Source organism: Pelophylax lessonae, assembly GCF_965119305.1.
Source record: "Pelophylax lessonae genome assembly, chromosome: 5".
NCBI lineage: Eukaryota > Metazoa > Chordata > Amphibia > Anura > Ranidae > Pelophylax > Pelophylax lessonae.
Genome location: NC_138772.1, coordinates 283,533,756 through 283,559,523, shown reverse-complemented (window position 1 = coordinate 283,559,523; position 25,768 = coordinate 283,533,756). Strand labels below are relative to the sequence as shown.

General features: G+C 41.4%; 1 protein-coding gene across 1 annotated transcript in view; it reads left to right on the top strand.

Moving 5' to 3' along the window:
- Positions 1 to 25,768, top strand: part of NSUN2 (NOP2/Sun RNA methyltransferase 2) — a 94,729-nt gene that overhangs the window by 29,053 nt on the left and 39,908 nt on the right. Inside the window, exons 9-12 of the mRNA XM_082257992.1 lie at positions 6,200 to 6,330; positions 9,643 to 9,716; positions 16,486 to 16,613; positions 20,525 to 20,621. Of these exons, the coding sequence (XP_082114118.1) occupies positions 6,200 to 6,330; positions 9,643 to 9,716; positions 16,486 to 16,613; positions 20,525 to 20,621 (430 nt within the window). The remainder of the gene's footprint in view (positions 1 to 6,199; positions 6,331 to 9,642; positions 9,717 to 16,485; positions 16,614 to 20,524; positions 20,622 to 25,768) is intronic.

The window sequence follows — 25,768 nt, the reverse complement described above, 5'->3', positions numbered from 1 at the left end:
TAGATATTTTGTTCCCTCACCCTATAGTTACAAATTCTGAAAGAATTCCTCTGCACACTACTACACCCTTTCCAGCAAACTATTTATTGAAAAACAGATATTTAGTTCACATATAGTCCATCCAGAATTTGTAGTGTTTAATATCTGGTCACACCTGTTTAGCAACTGAAAGTTTAATTAAATGTACAAGCTTTTGGGATTTGAGCACAGGTATATTTTTTTCTCTTCCTGAACCTGGTAGCTCCCCCTCGCCTTGTCTCTATGCCCCAGGTTGGCATGGTGTCCACCGTAGTATTTGCAGTGGCAAAGCAATGTAGGGCTGGCCATAAGAGGGGATTACTTTTTTTGAAGCAGTTGGGTCAGCCTAAACATGTATTGCAATATATGCCAACTAACAATCCCTGTTTATCATTGCATAGTTTGCTGGAAAGGGTGTAAAGCCGTGTGCAGAGGGAGAGGGTCCATCCAGAATTTGTATTGTTAATGTGGTCACACCCCTTTACTACCTGATGGTTTAAATAAATGTACAAGCTGTTGAGATTTGAGCATAGGTGTGTGTGTGTGTGTGTGTGTGTGTAACTAAATAAAAAATAAATATATATATATATATATATATATATATATATTAGAGCTGGTTATTTGTATTTACCACTGCAGCATAGAGATATTCAAGAATAAATTGCTTTTTTTTTTTTTTTTTAAATTTTATCCGATTAATCGAATCGGACAACTAATCAATTATGAAAATAATCGTTAGTTGCAGCCCTACCTTTTTATCATAGCATTGAGTTTTTTTTTTTTATTATGCGAGTGCATTTTATTTTTTGGATTTGATTATTAGTCCTATCCTGTTTTTCATGTCATTTGAGTACAGTTCGGAGGAATGAAGAAGTCTGGGGATCTGTGACTATTCTAGCCCAAGAAGGGGCAAAAGTGCATTTTGGCCTTGATTTGTTTGGTGTAAATTTTATAGGGATCGGTGCCTGCACCTATTTTTCCTGCTCCATTTCTTATGAATGGTTGCTGGGAGGAGAGTGTTTAAAGAGGTATTACTTTTTTGGAGCAGAAAGATCCATGGAATGTAGAGAGCTAACCATAAGTGTTTTGTGAAAATCAATTTTGATGTAAGGCATTTATTTATGGTGAGTGGGATAATTTGCACTTTGGGAGTGGCAATCATGAGCACTGCAAAAGATGTCTTGTGGATGATCTGTTGACACTAATGGTTAAACTTTTAATACACATTTATGTGGTGGACTATCATTTGGGACTACCGTATATACTCGAGTATAAGCCGACCCGAATATAAGCCGAGGCCCCTAATTTTACCACAAAAAAATGGGAAAAATGATTGACTCGAGTATAAGCCTAGGGTGGGAAATGCAACAGCTACTGGTAAATTTTAAAAATAAGATACCATTACACAGTACATTAGGCCCCCCCCCCTCAACCCAGGTCAACCATAAAGAGAAATATTACCATAAATAAAATAAAAATCTATAAAATATATTACTGTAAATATAATATTAAAAAAGGAAACTTTGAGTTGTGGTCAGTGGTACATTACAGCACATACATTACACCTGAACCCGCATTAGGCCTACACCTCCAACCCCCCCCCCCCCCTCAACCCAGGTCAACCATAAATATTAAGTAAATAAACATATATAAAATAAACTATTAAATATAAATATTAGAATAACCTTGTGGTGCTGGATGCTGCTCATGTGTTGAAGTGCGGGTGGTGGTAATGCAGGTGTTTTCAGTGCCTCCCGGCCCGGGCAGCTCACTTCTTCACTTCTTCAGCAGCGCGGCTGCCAGCACTGGCTCCTCCCACAGTGTGACGTGTGGGCGCAGCTCGTCCACTGACTCTCAGCTGACTGTCTCCTCCGCTCTTCTGCTACAGAGGAGTCAAGCGGTGGGTCATGTTACCGTATTAACGGCGGCGGATGCGGGGCGGGGGGTCGGGGGTGAGATTAAGTCATTCCTGATCGTTCCTGGCATTTCCCCATTTAAATTTTTTTTTCCTCACTCGAGTAAAAGCCGAGGGGGTGCTTTTTTTCAGCATAAAAAATGTGCTGAAAAAGTCGGCTTATACTCGAGTATATACGGTAATCTAAATTTCTTCCAAGTTATTTAAATTGTCACTTTTGGCAACTGTCATTTGTATATATTCAATATATTTGAGATATTCAAAACTCTTGCGGTTTCCTGCCTCTTCTTCCAAATGGGTCTCCTGTCAGTGTCCATGAGGTAGACCATTTGACTGAAGTGTTTAGGCTGCGGATCCTTTTGAAAAGTGTTTTTTTTTTTTTTTCTGCATACCCTTCAAGGGAAAAGCCTCCTTGGAACTGAACTGGATACCCACATCAAGGATTGCACCATTGCCGTAATACCCATTTTCTTCAGCCAAAGTAGCCTAGGCCTACAGAAAGACTCACTTTTTGATGATTTTTTGCTATTAAATTTGATTTGTCTTATTTACATTTTATAAGTGCAAATTTTCTTCTGTGGAAATGCATTTCCTTTTCAATTTTACAATCCTTAATCATCATTATTTAACTGTGCCTGTTCCTTTAGACTATTTGCCATCCGTTTCCCTCTCTGGTGCATAACAAGGCACAAAGAATTTATGGGTAGGTAGGACTCCCTCTCAGGAGTAAAACATTGTATTATACAACACTCACACACAAAGAAATATACATATACGATTATGCATTTTTTTTTTAAAATTACACAATATAAAGCAGATGAGCTTTTTTGTTCCTGGTGCCACCCTTCCTTAAGCTGTGACCTCTACACAAGAAGGATGTAGGGATTCCCCATGCTTCTATGTCTTCTGTATCAGTTCTTGCTTGCTATCTTTTAGAAGAGCTGCACGTTCCTTTCTTTATTGGAAGCTTGTCTTACTCTTGGATTTTGGCTGTATTTTGCAGATAATAAGCAGGTTCTGTGAATTTGGGTTTGGCACCTCTTCCAACATAGTCCTCTTCAACAGTTGCCCCAGAGGTTTTCTTTTGACATTTTTCTCCTCTCTCATTTGCAAAGCTTCCTGGAGCCATGTTTCGATACTGTGCTGATTGTCAGGCATTTTTGTTAGTCTCTCTGGCATTGCTGTCACAGGAGACATTTCAGCACTCTCTAAGTTGTGTTCATTCTCTGTGCTGGTACCAGATGAATGAGAAACTGCATTTCCTTTATGGCAGTCTTCTCTTTCTGTACCAGGGGGCTTTTTGGTTTCATATTCAGGCTGCCTTTCATCGGTCTGGGTTTTTTTGTTTCGGACCTTCTCCTTGGACTAGTGTAGTGCCTAAATTGTCTGGCATGGTAAAACATAGGGGATGGTGGATGAAGATTAAAATAAGGTCTCTGGTGCATTCTCAAGTTCATCTGCTGCGGGGGGGGAAATAAAATCCAGGATAAATTCTGCCCAGGGCCAAGACTGCTTCCTTCTTTCAATATATTAGTGTGACACTCAGGGCCGTCATCCTTAATATATAGGTATAGAAAATAGGCAGAGATATCGGACTGTACAGGCCAAGACCAGGAGCAACAAATGTTTTGAAACCATACAATGTTTTAGTAGTAAAGTTAGAGTTCATACAAACATATTACTCAATACATTAAAACAGTAATGAGGTTGATACAATTTACTGTGTATTAGATATACATCTGAGATGCATACTGCCGCAAAAGGGTCTTCATGTACCGACATGTTTGGCCAACTTTTGCTTCGTCAAGGTTCATGAAAAACACAAAATCAAAAGATGAGACCGTTAGAGAGTCTCTAGGTAACTTCACAGCCATCCAAAATTTGGAGGTAATTCTCTTATGGACACTTTGCATGAATAGGTGGGGTTTCATCCATTAAGCCTGCAAGTTGGGTTGGGTACACATGTCCCAGGTTCCCTGTGGTCTGAGCAACCTGTTTTGGCCTGCCTTGATGGCTGATAAATGCAGTGCTGTTGCATTGTCCGACTTCTCCCTGACGGAGACCATGCAGGCAAACAGGCCAGTGTTGGGAGAGCCAGCCACATTGTCCAAAGTTCCAGTATGTTGATCTGCAACTTCAGAATGACTCTCAGCCCTGTAAGCTGGTATCTACCATCAAGACTTTTCAGTTCATTGGAAACAAAAATCTTTTTAGATATCCAGCATCCATCTACATGGATATCCACCATTCCTGATGTGACCTGGTCTTGAGATTGAGGCATTGGTAGGTTCAAGGACTCCAACTTTTTTTTTTTTTTTTTAACTATACCTAAAGGATAGTAGGTTAAAGAGTTCTGGGGTCAAACTGCACATAACAGAATGCATCAAAGGTGACTACGGTCTTCCCCAGCACCCTCATGCAGGCCCAAATTGGGGGACCTTCCAACTACCTTGGGGATACCACCTCGGATCGAGGAGACAGCCACGTCTCCTTTCGAAGCAGTACTTTTCCTGTGCCATGTCAGGGACTATGCCTAAATACTCTAGCTGTTGTGTCATTGATGTCTGACCCTGATGCAAAAGTCCCAGTGCTTGTGGAACACTGATACTTATGCAATGTAGACTTTCTGCAACTGTGCAGGAGCTGTGCCAGGAAGAAGATAGACTAGCAGTGAATCTGGGTCAGTGCTGTTGTTGCTGGGAGCTGCTATTCACATGTGCTTCCATGCTAAGGGAACAGACCGAATGGTGCCTATCAAGTATGTGTGTTGTGCCCTGTTCTTTTCTTTTTATATGCTGTTGGGGTTTATCGCACTGCTCACAGTAACAAGCCTGCACTGCCCAATGTGCACTAGGGAAGGCAAGGGAAAACTGCCACATGTTCTACCACAGGCCACCACAGAGGCACTTGCCATTCCTTGGTTCAGTGCCATAAGGCCCAATTTTCACTTCTCTGTGGTAGCACCCAGCAGAGCCTTTAGGGCTCTTTCACACGGCCGCTCCGTGTGAGAGCTCCGCTGCGGTCCTTTTTTTTTTTTTTTTTTTTTCTCCACGGAGCGGATGACAAGTCTATGGGGGTTTGCGGATGTCAGCGGATGACACCGCTGACATCCGATTTTCCTTCCTTTCCGTTTTTTGAACGGAACAAAAATAGTGTTTTGTTCAGCTCCAAAAAACGGAACAGAACTGACAGGAAGAAAATCGGATGTCAGCGGATGGTATTCCGCTGACATCCGCAATGCCATAGACTTACGTTATGTCCGCAAATCATCCGCAAAAAAATAGGATGATTTGCGGACATACGGAGCGCCCGTGTGAAAGGGCCCTTAGGCACCTGTATAGCACCCTGCCAGGTGGGTCATGGGATACATTGGAGATCTTTGCTCCACAGGTCCCATCACCAATTGGCAACATTATAGCCAACATTCGCCTGCATGGGGTTCCTCGGGGTACTTTCCCTCTTGGCATCGGGGCAGTAGGCAGCAGATGAAGCCTTTCCCAGCAGGGGTATTTAAATTGGGCTATAAATATGGATTTTAAGTCCACCTTAGAGATCTGTAGGAATAAACATTATCTACGAACACTAGCTGAAAACTAAGGCTTAGCCAAACTGGAAGAAATGTTGTCTGGGTAAGGGATTTCTGCCTTTTTGGGCCAGTGTCCATTCATCTGAAGGTGGCAGCACAACCCAATTAGTCATGAATGGAAAGATACAATGTTCGTTTGTTTTTCTTTGTACAAATAATGAAGTTTGTCTTCAGACACTTTTTATTCCCTTTTGCAATTCACAAATAAAAGCGCTTCAGGGCTATGTATCCAGATAAGCTTTGGTTTTTAACCTTATCTATGAAGTGTCTCAATTCAGATATTCCCCCTATGTGAAGGTAAGAACCGTGCTTTGCAGAGAATGTATGCAACTGATACTGGTTATTGAAGAAGTCTCTTTTAAATAGGTTGGGGGATTTTTTTTTTTTTTTTTTAAAACCCTTTTACATGAATCATTTGTGTTTGCATGGCCTGGTTTATATACACCTTCAACCAGTTGTGTCGTGCAGAGTTGAAGGCTTTGCCATTTGATACTGAATGAAAAATGCTTTCCCCATTTATGCTTATCTTCCTCTATATTCTCTTGCTGTTTTAAGTGTTAATTTATTCTTTTAACTGATATCTATGTAGATAAAAGAGAGGAAGCATACCGTGTTCTCGGGAGAAGAATCTTTTGAAATTGCACGCAAGTTGTTGTTAACCTTCATTTTGCATTTTCTAGGTTACAGATTAGAATTGCTACCCGTGGTGTTGAGCAGCTGGCAGAGGGGGGAAGGATGGTGTATTCAACATGCTCACTGAATCCTATTGAAGATGAAGCGGTTATATCCTCCCTGCTGGAAAAAAGTGAAGGCAAGGCCATGCATTCTTTTTACAAGCCGCACAAGATACATTTTAAATCACTAGACACCGCAAAAACAAAATGTTCTAGAGAAGCCTATTTAATTATTTCTCAGTGAGAAAAATGATTTGCATATGTTTAGTAATCTGTACCCGCTTTGTTTTTGCGTCCAGCGCTGAAAATTTACTTCCTCCTTACCTTTTTTAGTAATTGAAAAAGAAAAGGTGTACTTAATTGAATATGGGGGGCAAAGTATTAGATGATACGCTTGTGGATTTTAGTAATTATCTTCCATCTTTTAAATAGCCAGGCTGACGGTGTACATTGGAATTTTTTTCCCTTTTACTCTTTGACATAGTTTTGCCTCCTTGAAGCCATTCCCTCCAGTACATTAGCATGCAATTGATCTCCGCTCCAGGCCCATGCTTCTCTCCTTGTGCCCAGTAGCCCTGGTGGGTATTGCTGCTGGAATAAAACTGTGATGGCAGTGCTGCTATCCTTAAAGTACACCTGTTTTGGTAAGGTGCATTGGCAGCTGCATGGTCAAAGCAACAGAGTAATGTGAGCAGGTGTTGCAGCAATTGACAAATCCAAATTACAGAATGTTTGTTTTTTTTTTAATATGTAAATCTGAGAATCTTACTAGGTGAGCATTTTTTTTTTTTTTTTTTTTGTAAACCTTGAACCATGAAGCTTTACTATTACTTTTTTTTTTTTTTGAAGTGCCCTCTCATTTCTTCTGGCCTATGACAGGATGTTGCAGAATATGCAAATCCTGTTTAGAATGTGGCATGCACTCCTACAAGCACATGGTCATTCCCATCATTGCCATGCCAGTAGATTCCCTCACTGGCTGCTCTCAACCTTCAAAATGTTAGCTTTGGAGGCAGACTGGGAGCTTGGGTTATACCCGTTCTTGCTTAAAATACTGCAAAGTAAACTATGCAGTTAATAGATGATGGCAGGTGCTTTAACATCTGTCTTGTTTCCAGTGCTGCTGTTAAGTGATTCATTGTTGCCTGTTGTATTTGGTAACTAGTAGAGTAATCTGGATTTAGGGCTTAATGAGGAGACTTTGGAGAATACTGGGTAAGTGAATCTTTTTGAGTTTGTCAATTCACCGTTAATATACTAAATTAAGTAAATCGTGGGTTGGTCATTTTTTGCTCTTCTGCTATTGCTGGTCATCATGTGAATCATAAATATAATCTTCAGTCATCACCGAGCATTAATTACAGTCAGTGTAATATGGTAATTAGACCCGTTAAATACTGATCAGCTAGCTTTTATGTATTTAATTAGCCATCATTTGCACAGATAAAATACCAGTAAAAGTCTACATGCTACAATTGACATCCACCTGTCGCCAGGGCTGTATCCCTCTGGTGTTTATATAAAAGTACAGGTATGTCTCAAAAAATTAGAATATCCTCAAAGTTTCATTTATTTTAGTAACTCAATTCAATATACTATACATGGACATACTTTTGAGTGAGCCAACATTTCTGTATTAAACTTTTTTTTTTTTTTTTTTTTTTTTTATTGGTCTTATGTAATCTTAATTTTCTAAGAATATTGCATTTTGGGTTTTTTACTAGCTGTAAGCCATAATCCTCAAAAGAAAGGAATGCCTAAAATATATCACCCTGTGTTTTTTAAATCTTTAAAAAAAAAAAAAAATTAAAGGAACACTTTAAAAACGCATCAGATCTTAATGGGGAAAAATATGCTGGATATCTATACTGATATGGACTAGTTAATGTTAGGAACGAAAGGATGCCACATCGTTTTAATGAAAATTTATCAACCTACAGAAGGCGAAAATCAAAGTGAAAAAATTATGCAGCAGGCTAGTCCATTTTGCTGAAATTTCATTGCAGCAACTCAAAATGGTACTCAGTAGTTTGCATGGCCCCCGCGTGCTTGTATGCATGCCTGAAAATGGGGCATGCTCCTAATACCACAGATGGGGTCCTGGGGTTTTCCTCCCAGATGTGGACCAAGGCATCACTGAGCTACTGAAGACTGAGGTGCAACCTGGCATCGTCAGATGGACTATTGGATTTAGATTAGGCGAGCGTGTGGGCCATTCAATGGTATCAATGCCTCCATCCTCCAGGAACTGGCTGCATACTCTTGCCACATGAGGCTGGGCATTGTCATGCACCAGGAGGAACTCTGGACCCTCTGCACCAGTGTAGGGTTTGACAATGGGTCCAAGGATTTCATCCTGATACCTAATGGCAGTCAGAGTGCCATTGTCTAGCCTGCAGAGGTCTGCGTACCTCCATGGATATGCCTCCTCGGACTATCACTGACCCACCACCAAAACCGGTCATGCTGAATGATGTTACAGGCAGGAAAACGTTCTCCATGGCTTCTCCAGACCCTTTCGCGATTGTCTCGGGGTGAACCTTCTCTCTGTGAAAACCTGCCAATGGCAAATGCCAGGTGAGTTCCACAATGCCGGGCAGTGAGCACAGGGCCCACTAGAGAACATCGAGCCCTCAGGCCAACCTCATGAAGTCTGTTTCTGATTGGTCCGACTTTCACACAAGTAGCTTGCTGGAGGTAATTTTGTAGGGCTCTGGCAGTACTCATCCTGTTCCTCCTTGCACAAAGGAGCACATATTGGTCCTGATGATGGCTTAAGGACCTTCCACAGCCTTGTCCAGCTCTCCTAGAGGAACTGCCTGTCTCCTGGTATCTCCTCCATGCTCTTGGGACTGCTGAGACACCGCAAACCTTCTGGCAATGGCACATATTGATGTGCCATCCTGGAGGAGTTGGACAGCCTGTGTAACCTCTATGGGGTCCAGGTATCGCCTCATGCTACCAGTAGTGACAGTCTAGCCAAATTCAAAACTAGTGAAAAACACTCCGAGAACATGAATAGGCAAACAAATGTCAGTGGCCTCCACCTGTAAAACCATTCCTGTTTTTGGAGGTTGCCTCGTTGTTGCCCAACTAGTGCACCTGGTTATTTATTGAACACCTAAGCAGCTGAAACTGATTAACAACCCCCTCTGCTTCTAAACTGACCAGATCAATATCACGAGTTTAATTGACTTGGTGCTATACTCTGATTAAAAAGTGTTCCGTTTTAATTTTATTTGAGCAGTGTAATAGGAGTTTCACTTTTTGAATTGAATTAACTGAAATTAACTTTTTGATATTTACATTTTTTTTTTTTAGATGCACCTGTATGTGCACATTCCTATATGTCAGATAGAATGCTCTTGCATACACTCTTCTTTCATGTTCTTGATATGATTATCTATAAAAACTTACTAATTCTCAATTTTGTCTTTTTATTTTACTAGGATCCCTTGAGCTTGCTGATGTTTCTTCTGAGGTTCCTGGATTGAAGTGGGTGCCTGGAATCACCCACTGGAGGGTATTTATGTTCAGTGTTAAAATATCAAATATAATTTAACTGTTTTTTTTAAGCACTTAATGATCTTTCTCCCAGTTGTCTTTCAGAACTGCCTGAGATGTAGCTCCTCCTTGTGACAGGAAACACATTGCCTGAAACGGTTAAGTCATGCCTTCCATCCTGCCCTTCAGCTATTGTTTTCTCCGACTGGAGGAGATGTATTGCCTTCTCGTGACAGCTGCAGTATCTTTTACCTTTTTGTCATATGAAAATGCAGTAAAACAGGATGGAGAATTTCATATTGAAACAATTGATCCTGATGGCTTTGTCTAAGATTCTAAAAGGGAGCAAGACCTAAGAGCAGGTGGATCTATTGCTTCCAGGTACAAACTAGAAGAGCTCATAAAAGCAATCTATGACAACATTGAGCTGGAAGAAAGAGTACAGTTGAGCAGATATTATTTAATGTATCCGGTCCTAAAAAAGAGAAAATCCAGGGTAATTCCTGTACATAAAATCTTTCCAAGTGCCATTTTGAAAGAAAGACAGCCTCCAGAGAGGAAGCCATTATTTCCAGCTCAGTAAAGAGAAGATATCACTCTGATAACACAGCACTAGTTTAAAATGTCCGAAACTAGATGCTTGCTTAAATATCAAAGAATCTAGATCTTGCTTTTGAAGGTATGTGGCCTCTCAGGATCTGATAGATAGAAGAGGACACGTCTTCTTAACCACTTACCGCATAGTAACGTACCGATACGTCGGTACACTTTGCGGGTTTATACCGGAATGATGCCTCTAGTTAAAGGCATCATCCCGGTACCGTGGTTTGAAGCCGACGGTCGGCTTTCCGTCGGTAACGACCGATGCGGCTCGGGAGCCGCTCGATCGTTACCCGGGGGGGATTAGCTGTTCAATTCCCTTCCTATATTTTAAGTCGTATGTCACTGGGTGGATGCTTCTGCTAAAGCAGTAAGAATATCATCCAGGACCTCTGCTTTGGTAAACTTGGCGCAAAGAGCCCTCTGGCTTAAAGCTTGGCATCAAAATAACTTTTGTGTAACTTGCCTTTCAGGAGATTTGATTTTTTTTCATACAGGTCTGCAAGATGCTTTAGCGCGCACAGTGGAAAAGAAAAACGCCTTCCCTTAAAAGATGATAAAACGTTATTTTAGAGATTGACTGATTATCGGCAGCACCGATATATCAGGGGCCGATATGCACTTTCTCCGATATATCGGAATCGGCCTTTGGATTTACCGATATTTTCGTGATGTCATCGCGTATATTGCGCCACGCGCCTCCGCACACTGAGCAGCTCTTAGGCCGCCTCCCTCAGCCTCGTTACAGTGTCTTTTACCCGCCGCAGCCGCACTGGAGTCTGCATGCTGCACAGGCGGTCGGTCGGGACAGTGAGTTCTTCTACATCTAGTGAGTGAACAGTGACCAACAGTCTGACACACGTTCTGTATCTGTTCTGTAACACAGCTGCCGCGGCCACCCACAGCTTCCCGCTGCCAGCTAGCAACCCAGTCCCACACACCCACTGTGTACCAGCCAGCCAGTCAGCCAAAGGCCCGGCCTGAGTCCTAAATGTACAAGCTAGCCAGCCACAGGTCCTGGGCCTGTACGTGCCAGGCCCGCCACCACGCAGGGTGCCAGCCACCAAAGGTTGATGCCAGTCAGCCACCAAAGGTTGCCAGCCACCCACCGCAGGGTGCCAGCCAGACAGCCACCCACCGCAGAGTGCCAGCCATTTTGTTTAAGCCTATATTAGTGTCTGACTCTTTCTTGTTTCAATGGAGATGGAGATAGAAAAATTAAAAGTGTGGTCTGGGACTATTTCTCTTCTCCATCTCCAAGAAAATCCTCAGCACTGTGCAACACTTGCAAAAACAATGTGAGCATGGAATCAATAACTGAAAAAAACAAAAATACGTCTAATATTTGGGCCCATCTAAGAGTTCATCATGATGAATTGTATATTGCAGCACAGAAAAAACAAAATGAATCACAAGGTGAATCGTCCCTATCACAGGCAACAATAACAGATATGTTTCAGAAAAAAAAAAAAAAAAAAACAGGTGGCTAAAATCTGATGGAAGATTCCAACTGCTGGACAGAGTAATCAGAGATGATGGTGACTGATATCCAGCCATTTACAATAGTGTCTGACTCTGGATTTAAGTGGTTGATGTCCATAGTTGAGCCAAGGTACACACTGAAGAGTGACAAACTTTATCAAAATGAAATGCTGCAAAAGATTCACCAAAAGGTCGTTGACAAAGTAAAGACTATGCTGCAGCCAGAGAATGCTGACAACTCACTCTCATTCACGACGGACTGCTGGTTAGGACAAACAGAATCACTAATGAGTCTTACATGCCACTTCATTGACAGCGGATGGACAAGAAGGCATGTGGTTTGAATACAAATGTGATGCAAGGATCCCACACTGGGGAGTACATTTGAGAAATGTTTCTAGGCATGCTAGAAGAATGGGGAATCACCAAAGACCGAGTGATGCTTGTGCTGCGAGACAGTGGAGCGAACATGGTTAAAGGTTTGAGACTTGCTGAAGTGTCAGACCTCAGTTGCATGGCACACACCCTACAACTGGTGGTAAATGATGGTCTTTCAAAACCAGAAAGCTTTGCTGGACATTACCATGCTGAAGAAGTGCGCAGGCCATTTCCACCATTATGTTCTAGCCGAGCAGCGACTGAGGTGCATTCAGGAAGACCTTGGCCTACCCAAAAACAACCGGGTACAGGCTGTTCCAACACGATGGAACTCAATGCTACACATGTTACAAAAGGTGCTGGAACAGAAGCGAGCTCTCGCTATATATTCTGGTGAATATGGACTTCGAGGACATTCTTGTCCTACTGCAGATCAGTGGGATATAGTAGGTAACATTAAAGAGACGCTCGTACCCATTGAGGAAGTGACACTAGAGGGGAGTCATTACAACTCATCTGTTTCCTCTGTGAGAGTCCTGAAGATGCTTCAACAGAATGAAGGACCCAACACACGTGGCGTCTAAGCATGTAGGCAGGCCATGAGGGACAGCCTCGCCAAAAGGTTTGAGAAGCATGAGGAGAATAAAAATGTGCTTGCATGTCTTTTCAGTCCTCGATACAAGAACTATCCTTTTTCTCTTCTGATGATGTTTTGGCACAGCAATGGCTGACCAAACAGAAGGTGCAGGAGGTTCATCCTGACGAAAAGTAAAGGACAAGAAGAGAAGGTTTCTGATTTGGAAGAGCAGGATGCAGGAGAAAAATGTCCCAAAAGACAATGGACAGAAGAGAAAATTCATTGTGGTCAAATAGATGCAATGTTCAGCGTTTTATTGGGGCCTCATGCAGAGGATTCATCAGAATCTGCAATAATGAGCCTGAATGATTAACTTCATCTCTATTTGAAGGAACCAGTAGTTAACAGAAGTGATATTCAGTGGTGGAAAGAAAATGAGGCACGCTACAAAAGACTTGCTTCTCATGCTAGAAGATACCTTTCTGCTCCTCAGTACCAAGTGAGCGTGTTTTTAGTGAAGTGGCAGCAATTTATGAAAAAACAGAAGCCGTTTAACTGGTGAACATGCTGAAATGTTATGCTTTCTGCACTATAATATATTGTTCTACTTAACTGGGAGTATTGATTTGAAAGTGTAGTAGCAGTAGTAGTAGTAGTGTCTGTCCACCAGTCCACTGAGTCTGTCCAATCAACTGTCTAGCTTGTGTCTTATCTAATTTTTTCTAGCAGTTTGGCACTGACTGCGCTGCAGTCAGTGCATAACTGCTAGAAAAAAATAGACCTAGTAGACAGTGGATTGGAGTCAGTACCAGTGCACTACTACTGCAGTAGAACCCCACTGACTGCTACAATAATTTTAAATCACTACTGCAGTAGTGATTTACAATTATTGCAGTGAGTAAGTGCCCTACTGCAGTTGTAGTCCACTGACTACAGTCCAATCCACTGTGTAGCTGTTGCCTTGCTTTTTTTCCTAGCAGTATTGCACTGACTGCACTGGTTGCAGTGAGTGCCATACTGTGCAGAGGTAGTCCTCCACTGACTCCAGTCCAATCCACTGTGACATGTGTAGCTGTTGCCTTGCTCTTTCTAGCAGTTATGCACTGACTGCAGTAGTTGCAGTGAGTGACTTACTGCAGAGGTAGTCCTCCACTGACTCCAGTCCAATCCCCTGTGTACGTGTATTTATTGTGTAGCTGTTGTTTTCTCTCAGTTGTTTGCACTGACTGCACTGCAGTAGTGAATTAAAAATATTGCAGTGAGTCCTCTACTGCAGCACTTTATTATGCATTAATGCACAATCCGATCATGTGAAATGCAAATGTCCCTGCAAGTGCACTTTTCCTATCAGTTTTCATGCAGTTAAGGAGTGAAGAATGTTAAAAATGTTAATAAATATTAACATGTTTATTAAGAGATTTGTGTTTTTTTTTTTTTTTTTTTTGCAAGCTTACATGTGTGAAAATATCGGCCTATCCTGATATGCGATCGGCAAAATATCGGTATCTGCAATGAAAAACAGATATCGGTCGATCACTACTGTAAGAGGAATTTATTTTCGTGGTCAAAGTTTCTAACATACAGAAGCCAAAGAGACTGAAGAAACACTGGACAGGACAAAAAGGCAAGGAACACTGGACAGGACAAAAAGGCAAGGGAAGAACAGGGATTCTCTTCAACCCTCCCGAAAAATGTGACAAAGACCCATGGGAGGAAGACTGGAGACCTCCCAATGTGTGTTTTTTTTTTTTTTTTTTTTTTTTTTTCCCTGCTCAATTTACTGGAACACGGTTACAATCAATCACCTTCCAGATTACTGATCACAAATTTGCCGAAAGACCCAGGGAAAGCAAAAGCTCTTCCTTGGAGAATCAGAGTTCTGATTTCAGGTTCCCCAAGCAGAAAAGGGAGAATGATTTTATTTACATTTCCCAATTTTGAACCTGAGGCCTGTTAACAAGGTGATAAAGGTACAAGATATTCCAGATGGAGCCAGTTTTTTCAGTCAGAGCACTTCAACAGGATTGCTTTATATAGAGACTTTAGAACTTCAGGATGCATATTCCAATAAGGAAAGAAGTTTTTCTGCAGATTGCTCTCAGGATTGGAACAGCAGCGTTTCACTACCAGTGGCGAGCTCTTCCTTTCGAGCTTTCTTTGGCCCAGAGAATCTTCTCCAAGGTTCTGATCAAAGTCCTGGCACCCCCGGGACTGCCAGGGGGTCACTATATTTCCATATCTAGACAACCTCCTGATTACAGCTTCCACAAAGTACCAATTGAAGGGCATTCTTTTAGTTCAGGAATGGGTAACCACTAAAGCACTCTCCGCCAACTACCCCCCCCTGCACGTGCCTGATCTAGTGGATCACTGGGGTCAGCCTGATGTAGATTTGTTTGCAAAAGCGAAATGTAAAGACGACATTTCTTTTTGGTAAGGTTCAGGTTTGGGGATAGATGGCCTGCAAAACCTATGAGCCTTTCCTCTGTTATGCATGCTCTCCGGTAGAGTTCTACCCCAAGTTCTACTGAAATTAATTTGGGAGAAGGCCAGCCTTATTCTTATAGCACCATATTGACCTAAATGGTCATGGCTCACTCTCCTTCATTCTCTGGCAGTTTTTAACCTTCATTTCGGCCTCCCAGGGAAGACCTGATCTCTCGGGGCCAGCTCCTTCAACCAAACATAGAGATTTAAATGAACAGCCTGGTTTTTGAGACATCCTAAAGAATCTGAGAGTCTCTAACTTAGTCGTTTCAACTCCTATCGACAGTCCTAAACCTGTCACTAAAACAAATTACAGGAAAGTGGAGAAAATTAAATTTCATTGCTGGAGGAAAAAAATAGTAGAATTTCAGAGACTATTCCTACAATTTTGGACTTCTTGCAAGATGGGGTTGCCTGGAATTTAGCACTTGGCACCTTGAAGATCCATGTAGCAGCATTGTTTAACTGCAGCTACCTCTTCCGAAATATCCTCCTAATCAAAAGATTTAGCAAGACCTTATTCAGGAAGACATTTTTCATTTCGTGGGTCCTTTCAATTGTCTTAAAAGGTCTAAACAAGCTTGGGTTGGAGCCCATTTCCAGCTATTGCCAGCTTTAAGTTTCTAACTTAAAAAAAAATACTCAGTATTTTTTGGTGGCGATAAGCTTGGCTTGCAAGATCAGCGAGCTGTTAATGAACCCTGTTTTCGGTTCTGAAAGACTATTATTTTGATGACTGATCCTGGGTTTTTACCAAACTTTCATCTTTTCACAGAACTCAAGACCTAGTTCTACCTACATTTTGTTTAAACCCTACCTGGAAGCAACAAAAGGACTCCACTCATCTAAAGCGCTCTGTTTTGTATGCGGGTGCGAGGAAAGGTATGAAGGCTTCAAAATCTACCATATCGGGCTGGAATAAACAAGCTATATTGGAATTATACAAATGCTTGAAAAGTCACTTATGCATGGTTTTAACACCCTTTCTTCTAGGACTTTGTCCACTTCTGGCGTTAGCCTGGAGTAGGGATTTCCATTTGTCTTTTTTTTTTTTTTTTTCCCAAGTTAATTTCTGTTTTTGGGTTATGCAAAGTTTTTCAGCTCCAGTCGTCGGTACTCATTTCAAACCGCAGGGCATGACTTTTAACAGTTTAAGGCAATTTGTTTCCTGTCACAAGGAGGAGCAGCTACATCTCGGGGGCTGTTCTGTAAGACTATTGAAAATTGAGTTACTGATAAATCTAACTCAGGTTTTCTTTCCTAGGTAATGACCAAAGAAGGCCAGTGGTTCGATAAGTGGGAAGATGTACCTACGAGTAGACATACTCAAATTCGTCCAACTATGTTTCCCTGTGATGAAGAAAAAATTAAAGGAATGAATCTACACCGTTGGTATGCAAGTGTTCTTGATAGGTTGCTTATAAGGGAATGAACAATAATTGTCATTTAAACCTGGTTCACACTGTTGTGAATATGTAATGCAACTGCAGTACGACTTGGTGCATTTTTGTTGCAATTTTCATACTACTGTGATTCCTTGAGGAGGAGACTAGTTGAGGGAAAAGGAATCGCATCAAAAACTTGCCTTTTTTGATTTGCTTCCATTGAAGTCTATGGGGCACAAAATCGCACTGCATTGCACCAAAGTAGAACAGGACTCTTGCCCAAAGTCACTTTGCATTTGTATTGATGTGAACTGTGATTTCCATTGTCATGTGATACTGTGCGTCCCAAGTTGCATCTGAAATCGCACCAGGCCTTGGAGAATGGTTCCTGGCCCGTAATTAGTGGTGGTGTTTTTTTTTTTTTTTTTTTTTAACCATATTTGTCAAAATGAGTGGTGGACAAATGTGGTATTAGGGAGGGGTAGCATTTTCTTGTAAGCTGACACTATCAAGATTGACCGTTACAAGATTCTTTGCTACACTGGATCAACATTTCTCAACATTGGCTTTGGAGGCTGTTCCTGGACCAAACTGTGCTGAATGTGCAGGGCTAACCTTTTATGTGATGTTCGAGCACATGGCTCTACGTTGTAGTGCTTTCCAGATCTTTGTGTATTCTGTTAGCTGCGGAGCCGTGGCACTGCAGCAGATGTGACCATATCTCTGAATAGTCAATAAACCAATCGGGCTGAAACATTGGGAGCTATCGCACCTTTTGCACTTCTGGATGCTTTTCTTTCAAATTTCCTACTGATGACATCAGCTTGGTGGACTGCTGTTCAGTGCTTCATTACTTCCCTCTATTCAGCCTAAAGGAATCACTATCCAGCTGCTGCTCTTGCTAAGCACTGAATGGAAAGTAACAGCACTCCAATACTGCTTCCAGGCTTCAACTTTTAAGTTTCAAAATTCAGCGCTTCTTTTTGATGCAAGACTTGAAACGTAAAATCCACCAAGTGCACCCCATTCTTTCTGTTTTTTTTTTTTTTTTTTTCTCGTGGTTGCAGGAAAGAAACTTGCACAATTCCACCGTCAACACAGACAGTACTGACGGGGCCGTCCCTCCTGCCAAGCAGTTGTCTGCTCCAGGCAGGGAAAGCCATCCCCGCCTGGAGAAGACAGTAATTATCACTTGCGGCTATAGTAGCTGATAGTGATAATTGCAAGAGAATCCAGCAGGCTGGTTGTACCCAAGTTGATCGCTCAATTTAGCCTGCCCATTAACTGTTTGAATCTTGGCCGCTTCCTGTTGAACTGTCCAAGATTTGAACCTTGTTTGGCCATCTCAAGTCTACCATATTAGTATGATAGTTGAGAGTGAATGAATTAAAATTACCGACATCCTTTGCAGCTGTTGGCTTGTAGTTCTCAATGCATTACCAGAGCGATTTTGACTACTTTAGTAGTTAATTGATTCTTCCTGTCTTTGTGAAACTGCCTGCCTGTAAGATGTATGGGCAGACAACTTACACTGACCGTATGGTAGGAGTCCTGTATGGCACCTGCGATATGCTGATTGCAGCTGCAATGCTTTCCAAACTCCTATAAAAAAAATAAAAAAAAATAAATGCACATTTATTTTTACTTACAAAAATTGTACATATTTATTTTTTTAATTGAACTTCTCCTTTTTTTAAACCCTTTCATGTCTCGGGGTACCTTGGAAACCTTTTTACTATAAAGCACTTTAATCAAACATTTGATCCATAGTCACAAACACTGATTCTCTTTCCCCCTGCAGTTGACACTGCACCTTTCTCATTGCTCCTCCTCTCTCCTTGTACTGCTTGGGATATCTGGATCTAATCCTCATATATCATTTTTTACATTATTTTTCTGCATGACATTTTGTTCATGACTGATTTCATGTTCAAAAACACATTGTCATTGGCACCTTTTGGTTGCCTCGTCAAAAAATTTTCCCCAGATTTTGCGAATGGACTGCATTGGGACTGCCAGTGCCTGACTTTGATTCAAGGTCACTGAAATTCGGTCCCCTAATATGCATGGAGGCTTGCTCCTTTTTACATGGTCTACTTTTTTTCATAGGTCTCCCTGGCCTACAAATCCCAACTCTGACCTCAGTTTTAATATGCTCTTCCTCCCTGTATCAGGGTTGAGGATCACCAGGTTTCCTGAATTTCGAGCCAAATTTGTCTGCTCTTGCCTTCTCAAAAGAACTGGCTTTGGCACAGTTAACTTATTTTGTCGGCTTAGTACTTAAAAAGGCCATATTGCACCTGTTCTCAGTACCTACCCCCTTATTTGCATCGGTTTCCCCTCCATATGCGATCTGTAGTTTCTTCAACACTTGCCTGTCCATCTGACCAAACAATTTTAATAATGACTGCTCTACGGTCCCTTACCAAGAGATCTCGAATTCCCTAATATTTGCCAGTTAGGCACATTCTAGCCTCCTGGTTGGATGCCTTTCTTTCTCGGGGGTGCAGGTTGCCTCCCTAGCACTCAGTAATCTGGTGTGTGTGTGGTGGTTTGACGGGGAACCCCTTCCCATAGTGTTCGCAATCCTCACCCTACAACTTCTTCCATTTGAAATCATAAAACACCTAGCCCTTGGTACCCAGCTTCATTAGGCTTTGCATATCTCCATCCTAACCCCTTGGCTTTGGCACTTCTTGTGAACTCCCTTCTGCAAGAAGTTGCAGCAAGGAAAAGGGAGGTAGGTTCCCAAAAAAGCTTTTGCAAGTGTCCAATCACCTGAAGGTAGCTGCAAAGGGGTTCCCCAATGCTACTTGCCTGGCTATATCTGGCTTCAATTCTTATAGTGGATTTTCACCCTTTTAAATAAGTATGCTCCCCATCTCCCCTCACTGCAAAAATATTCTAGCTCTTATGGATTTAGGGGCAGCCTCCTGATGTCACAGAGATATGGGACCTGATCAGCTGCTGCAAAGAAGTAAATGTCAACGGGACAAATCTGGATCCACTGGATGGGCGAGTACCTAAATCCAATCCAGCATCAAGTAAACAGGGAAAAAAAAGTGTGCGTGTGTAGTTCCTTTTTTAAGTAAGACCCTGAGCTGGAACTAAACATGCAGATAAGTCAAAGCTTCTAATCAAATGGGTGCCAGTGATTCCTTAACACACATGCACCTCCCAATGAAGTATCAGCGCTGTGCTGTCTCAAAAAACCTGCAGTGCTCTGGGTAGCTTTTATGTATTGAATGTTTTTTTGGTAATCCAAAGATTGCACATACAAACCCATTTAGTGCCGGTTCACATTAGTGCGATCCGAGATCGCATGTAATTCGGAGCGCACTGCTCCTAAATTACATGCGATCTCTGTGCGTTGCAAATTTCAGCCATACAGTTTGTATGGCTGAATTCGCACCGCAAATCACACTAAACATGCACATGACCCTTTTTTTTTTTTTTTTTTTTTTAATCCGCAGCAGAATCGGATCGCATGGTGGTTCACACTAGTGCGATCCGATTCTGTGCGAACTTGCAGATCGCACTGTGATATGTGATCTCAACTGGGGGTGTCAACTTTTCAATTGACACCTCCTGCGTATCTCATATGGCAGTGTGAACTGTCAGAGGTGCGGATGCAATGCGGGAACACGCTCCATATTCGCAGCGTTCCCGCTTCACAGAAGTGTGAACCAGGAAAATTAAAATAAAATATGCCTTTTTAAAAACGTAAAAAAAAACCAACAATCTAAAGTTGACTCAAACCAATATAAATTCCCTTTGCAAAACATGACTGTTTTTATCTGAATAGAGAATTGTTTTGATTAATTTGGTCCAATAGCTGTTCTGTAAGTGTAAAAGGCAGCAGTTTGTCATAGGTTGGTATATTGCTTACTCTTCAATTATTTTTTTTTCCTATAACAGCCTGAGAATACTGCCACATCACCAGAATACTGGAGGTTTCTTTGTAGCAGTTTTGATAAAGAAAGCTCCTATGCCATGGAACAGGAGACAACCCAAGGTATATTTTTTTTTATCTCATTAGTATAATCAATGACTAGCATTTTGTATGTGATAAATTAATCTGGATTGCTCCTATTACTGATCTTTGGAGTCGCACATGCTGATTTCTATACCATATAGCAGGCTTGGTTTGGAATGGTGGGGGATGTGTAACTTTATAAATGAGTATAATAACATGCAGAAAGATGCAAAATAAGTATACCTTTTTAATGTTACTGTGTAGCAGTACAATAATACATTCATAGCCAGATTTTTTTTTTTTTGGTAAACCAAAAAAAATAAATAAAAAAAAACATACTATTGAGGAGGTAAAAAAAAAAGTGGCAAGGTTAGAAATTGAGATGTTAAAGGAAAAGGTTGTGACTTTAGGATTAGAAAGTGAGAAGTTTGGGTGACATTGTGAATTTTTTTTTTTTTTTCCACATTTTAACTCAAAATATATGAAATATTGGCCCTCTTTCAACCTAATGATTACAAAGGAAAATCATGATGACCATTTTACTTTGTGATCTCCGCATACAAAAGTTTCCACAAATGTTTCTAGCAAATTTGGGGTTATCGGCCTTAACGAGGTTAACGCATATCTAAACCCAAAAACAAAATGTTGGAACTGGTAAGCTGTTAATTTTTTTTTTTTTTTTTTTTTTTTTTTTTTTTTTTTTTTTTATGTGGCGGCTACATTATTTTTCATGCTATGAACATTTTCAGCAAGACAGAAAACACCTTTAGGATCTTGTGATAACTACAGTGTCCTTGTAAACTACTGGTCCCAAAAATCCATTATGTAATGGAAAAAACAATTTTATTAATTCTTTAAAAGTTTTTACAGCGGAATATGAAAATTCAGCCTCAAACAAGGCATTGATAAATCAACATTATCAGTGATGCTGATTAATAACTAATACAAAATAACAGACTATACAAAAATATTGATAACCTATGTGGGTGCAATACATCACATCAGAGAGATCTCATGAAGGGTGACAGAGGATGAAACTGCCGTCCATCGAGATCGGTTGATGCTGTATTCAAATAGTCACATTGCTCAACATGTTTCGCTACAATAGCTTAGTCTGGAGCTATAGTGAGGTACTCTGTATAAAAAATGTAGGTAGCTATAGTGAGGTACTCTGTAAAAAAAAGGTAGGTAATTAGAAACCGGTACAATATACATATAGTTAGTATTTGTCAATATTTACACAGCCAAAAATATAACCACAGATTTTTCAACATTAATATGTCTTAATACCACATAATGACAAGGAGATTGCCATAGGGGATTAGCCAGGACCGGAGGGGAAAAGGCAGGTTGGAAGGCAGAAGGGGCCTATATAAGGTCAAATGTGGGGGTCCACGCGGTATATGCTTATGTCAACCATAAATAATTAAAATGAACATCTAGATAGCAAAACATACAGGGAAGGATAAGAACTACTAGAGATGAGAGCAATACCCCACATAACTGTATAGTGCTGAAAGTTTGAAAAATGGCGTAATACCGCAGTGTAGGAGGGTGACGTAGACATATACAGGAGCAGACAAGGTATGCAACAGTACAAAACTTTATCCTTATGGAGGGATGCATCTAGGGTTTCTTAGATGCTAAGTTGAGGAATACAAATGTATTAATTGGTAAGAGATTAAGGGGAAAGAAATCAGAGGACACCCTAGGTGTGACTAAAACTAGTTGATAAATTGGAATAGATACCATATAGAATAGGCTGAGAAACCGCAAGAAAATCAGCCAAGTGTGATGCAATGTAGTAACCACCAAATGACCCAAAAGTAGTGACCAGAAGTATATGTAGTAACAGAATAGTCAGGGAATTAATAGGGAGCAAGGAGGTTAAATGGGATATCAAAATAGTTCAGCGCTCACCCAGCCAACGACGGAGAATATATATATATATATATATATATATATATATATATATATATATATATATATATATATATATATATATATATATATATATATATATATATATATATATAGGAACGAATAGCACAAGGCTATATATGCACACAGGTAACAGGGACTGAAAGTCTAGAGAAGTATATATGACAACCGGTATATCCATTAAGGGTCTATGGAGAATGAGTGAAGAGTGTATACCAAGACAAGCGAGTCAGTATAGTAAGATAGTCCATAGTAGACATGTCATACCGTGCATCGGCTCCTGCAATCATCAAACACCCTCCCCGGATGGGGAACTGCCACCATAACAAGGGCAGGAAGTGCTGTCCCTTATATAGCCTGGAACCCGGGCGGCTCGTCAACAAATGACGTCGCCGCTCCACCGGGCATGCACGGACCGCAGAGCACGCAGGCGCAAAGCGCACATGCGGGGACAACGAGAGGCAGCCACAGGTGGATTCGGGCTGAAACAATATGGGGCAGGAAGTGCCCAAATTGTCCAACCAAATGCTACAGGAAGTTCCAGCTCCGAAGGGCGGAACTAGCCTGTGGCTTGTCTGGCCGCACATAGACCAAAAAGAGGCCACCCGAGCTGACCAACACAGCGCCCCCAGAGGTCCCAACATGCAATCACACAGGGAAACCTAAACAAACAAATATATACATATAAATACATAATTAAAATAACATGGAGGCTAACATAGACCTCTGTATTTGTATATTAGAGGGGGCTAAGAATGTATATCAATAAGCCACCAAATATGTACCTGACTAGATAATTCAGTCAGTATGCACAATAAAAAGGAAAATGGAAGAATATCCCGGTGGTATGGTCAGATGGCATGGGGGAAAAAAATGGGGAAAAGGACACAGCAGAGCCTCGGGCAATGATTTTGTACATAATAGCACTAGTATTAAAATAGTGCCTCATATGGACAAAATTGAATATGGTTAGGGGAGTTTTTTATTTATTGATATCGCCGTATTGGTACACAAAACAGCTGAGGGAAGCCTCTAAATTAAGTCACTCAGAGCAGACCTAGTTAATGTGAGGTTTACAAAGATGGCTTATAAGTTTGAGTTTCATTGATCCCCGGTCGGCGAGTGGCATCGAGGCGCTCGATCCAAAGGGTCTCCCTTTAGAGAATGCGTCGGTCCCAATCGGCTCCCTGGGGATCTTGTGGAACAACTTCAAGTACAAAAAAAACAGGCTTTTTTAGTGTTGAACCTATGGTATAGGTCCAAGTGTCTGCTGACTGGGGTGACAATCTTGCCGCCAGCTGAGAAATAAACGTGGTCGTTAATCCATTGGCGAAACTGACGTATGGTCTTGCCAACATATAATGTACCGCAGGCACAATACATCAGATCACCCCTTGTGTATCGCAGTCAGCCCACAATTTAGGAACCAGTTTCTTGCCATTGGGAAGCGAGAAACTGGTTCCCTCTGTTACCCTGGGGCACAGGGCACAGGTTCGGCACTTGTAGGTCCCCCTTGATGTTGAACTAATAGGTTTGACTTGTTCATAGTGGCTCGAGGTAAGTTGGTCTCGCAAGGAAGTCGTGCATTTAAAAACGATCTCTGGAGCCTCATGAATGTATTTACTAATGATTGGATCCTCACACAAGAGGTGCCAATGTCGTCCCAAGATCTTTCTCAATGTATTTTGGTGACTGGAATATTTTGTTACAAATTTCACCGTAGGTTTTGAGGAACTCTATCGAGTTTTAAACGGAAGATTGTTCCTGGTCTGTGCTAGAGCTCTATTGTAAGCTTTCCGAAGCATACTTTTGGTGTACCCCCTAAAAAATAGGCTGTCACCGGTCACGAAGTAGGTGCGCTTGTATTTTAAAATCTTTTTCAGAAGTACAGTTGCGTCGTAGTCTAATGTACTGTGCGTACGGTATGCTTCGCATCAATGCGGGGGGTGGGCACTCGAGGCATGGAGGATAGTGTTACCTGTCGTCTCCTTACGGTACAGGTTAGTAGTAAGATGACCATTGTCATCTTTCTTGATGGTGAGATCCAGAATATTGACTTAGCTGATCAACTGTACATGTGAGTTTGAGATTGAAGGTATTAATGTTAAGTCGAGTAATAAATTAGCTCAAAAGTTGGTCAGATCCCGTCCACACCATAAAAATATCAGCAAAATAAAGTGACAAAAGTGTCATCTGAGGTTATGCAATGTTCCCACCCCCCCCCCCCAGGTACAGGTTGGCGTTGGCCGGGGCACAACAAGTGCCCATGGCCACGCCCTGTACCTGGAGGTAGTGGGAACCGTTGAACACAAACCAATTGTGGGTAGGAATAAACATGAGAAGATTCAATAAAAAAAATCGCAAATTGGCCATGTGCGGTAGTCCTATACGTAGCGAAAGGTGCGAATCATCCCGACACCCTGCTCAAGGGATGCTTGAGTAAAGCGCTTCGACATCCAGAGTCACGAGCAGGGCGTCGGGAGAAACCACCATATCCTCAATAGTCCTGAGAAAGTCGAGTGTATCTTTCACGTATGAGGGGAGTCTGGTAACATGAGGTAGTAGAAAAAAGTCCACGACGCGACTGGCGTTTTCCGTAAGGCTGCCTATACCCAAGACGATATGTCTCCCGGGTGGGGCCAGTAGGTTGTTTTTTTGTGTTTTGGGGAGATCGTGAAACGTCGCTTTCCTAGGAAAGCGATTATTTAAGAAGTTGTAAGTGTCTTAGTCAACTAGACCTGATTGGAATGCTTGTCCAATCAGGTCTAAGTATTCTGCATTAAATTTCACTGTTTTGGAGAGAGGTATCCGTTTGTACCATACTGACTTGGTAAAGATGTCCATGCACATCTGTTCATATTGGATTTTGGTCATTAAAACAATATCCCCCCCCCCCCCCCCCCCCCTTATCAGATGGCTTTATGATCAGGTCTGGATTTTTTTTAGTTTTGTTAACGTCCGTAATTGTTGAGTAGATAAGTTGCACTGCGCAGGGTTAAATTGGCACTCTTTAATTTCGCTGACACAAATAGTAAAGTGATTGTAGAAACAGAAGACCTTTAACAGGTGACCATGGACATGCTGAAATGTTCTGCTTTCTGCATTATAATATTATAATATTGTTCTACTTAACTGGGAGTATTAAAAAGAGTAGTGTCCACTCCAGTCCACTGTCTAGCTGTTGCCTACCTTTTTATCTAGCATTTTTGCACTGACTGCTATAACTGCAGTGAGTGCCCTACTGC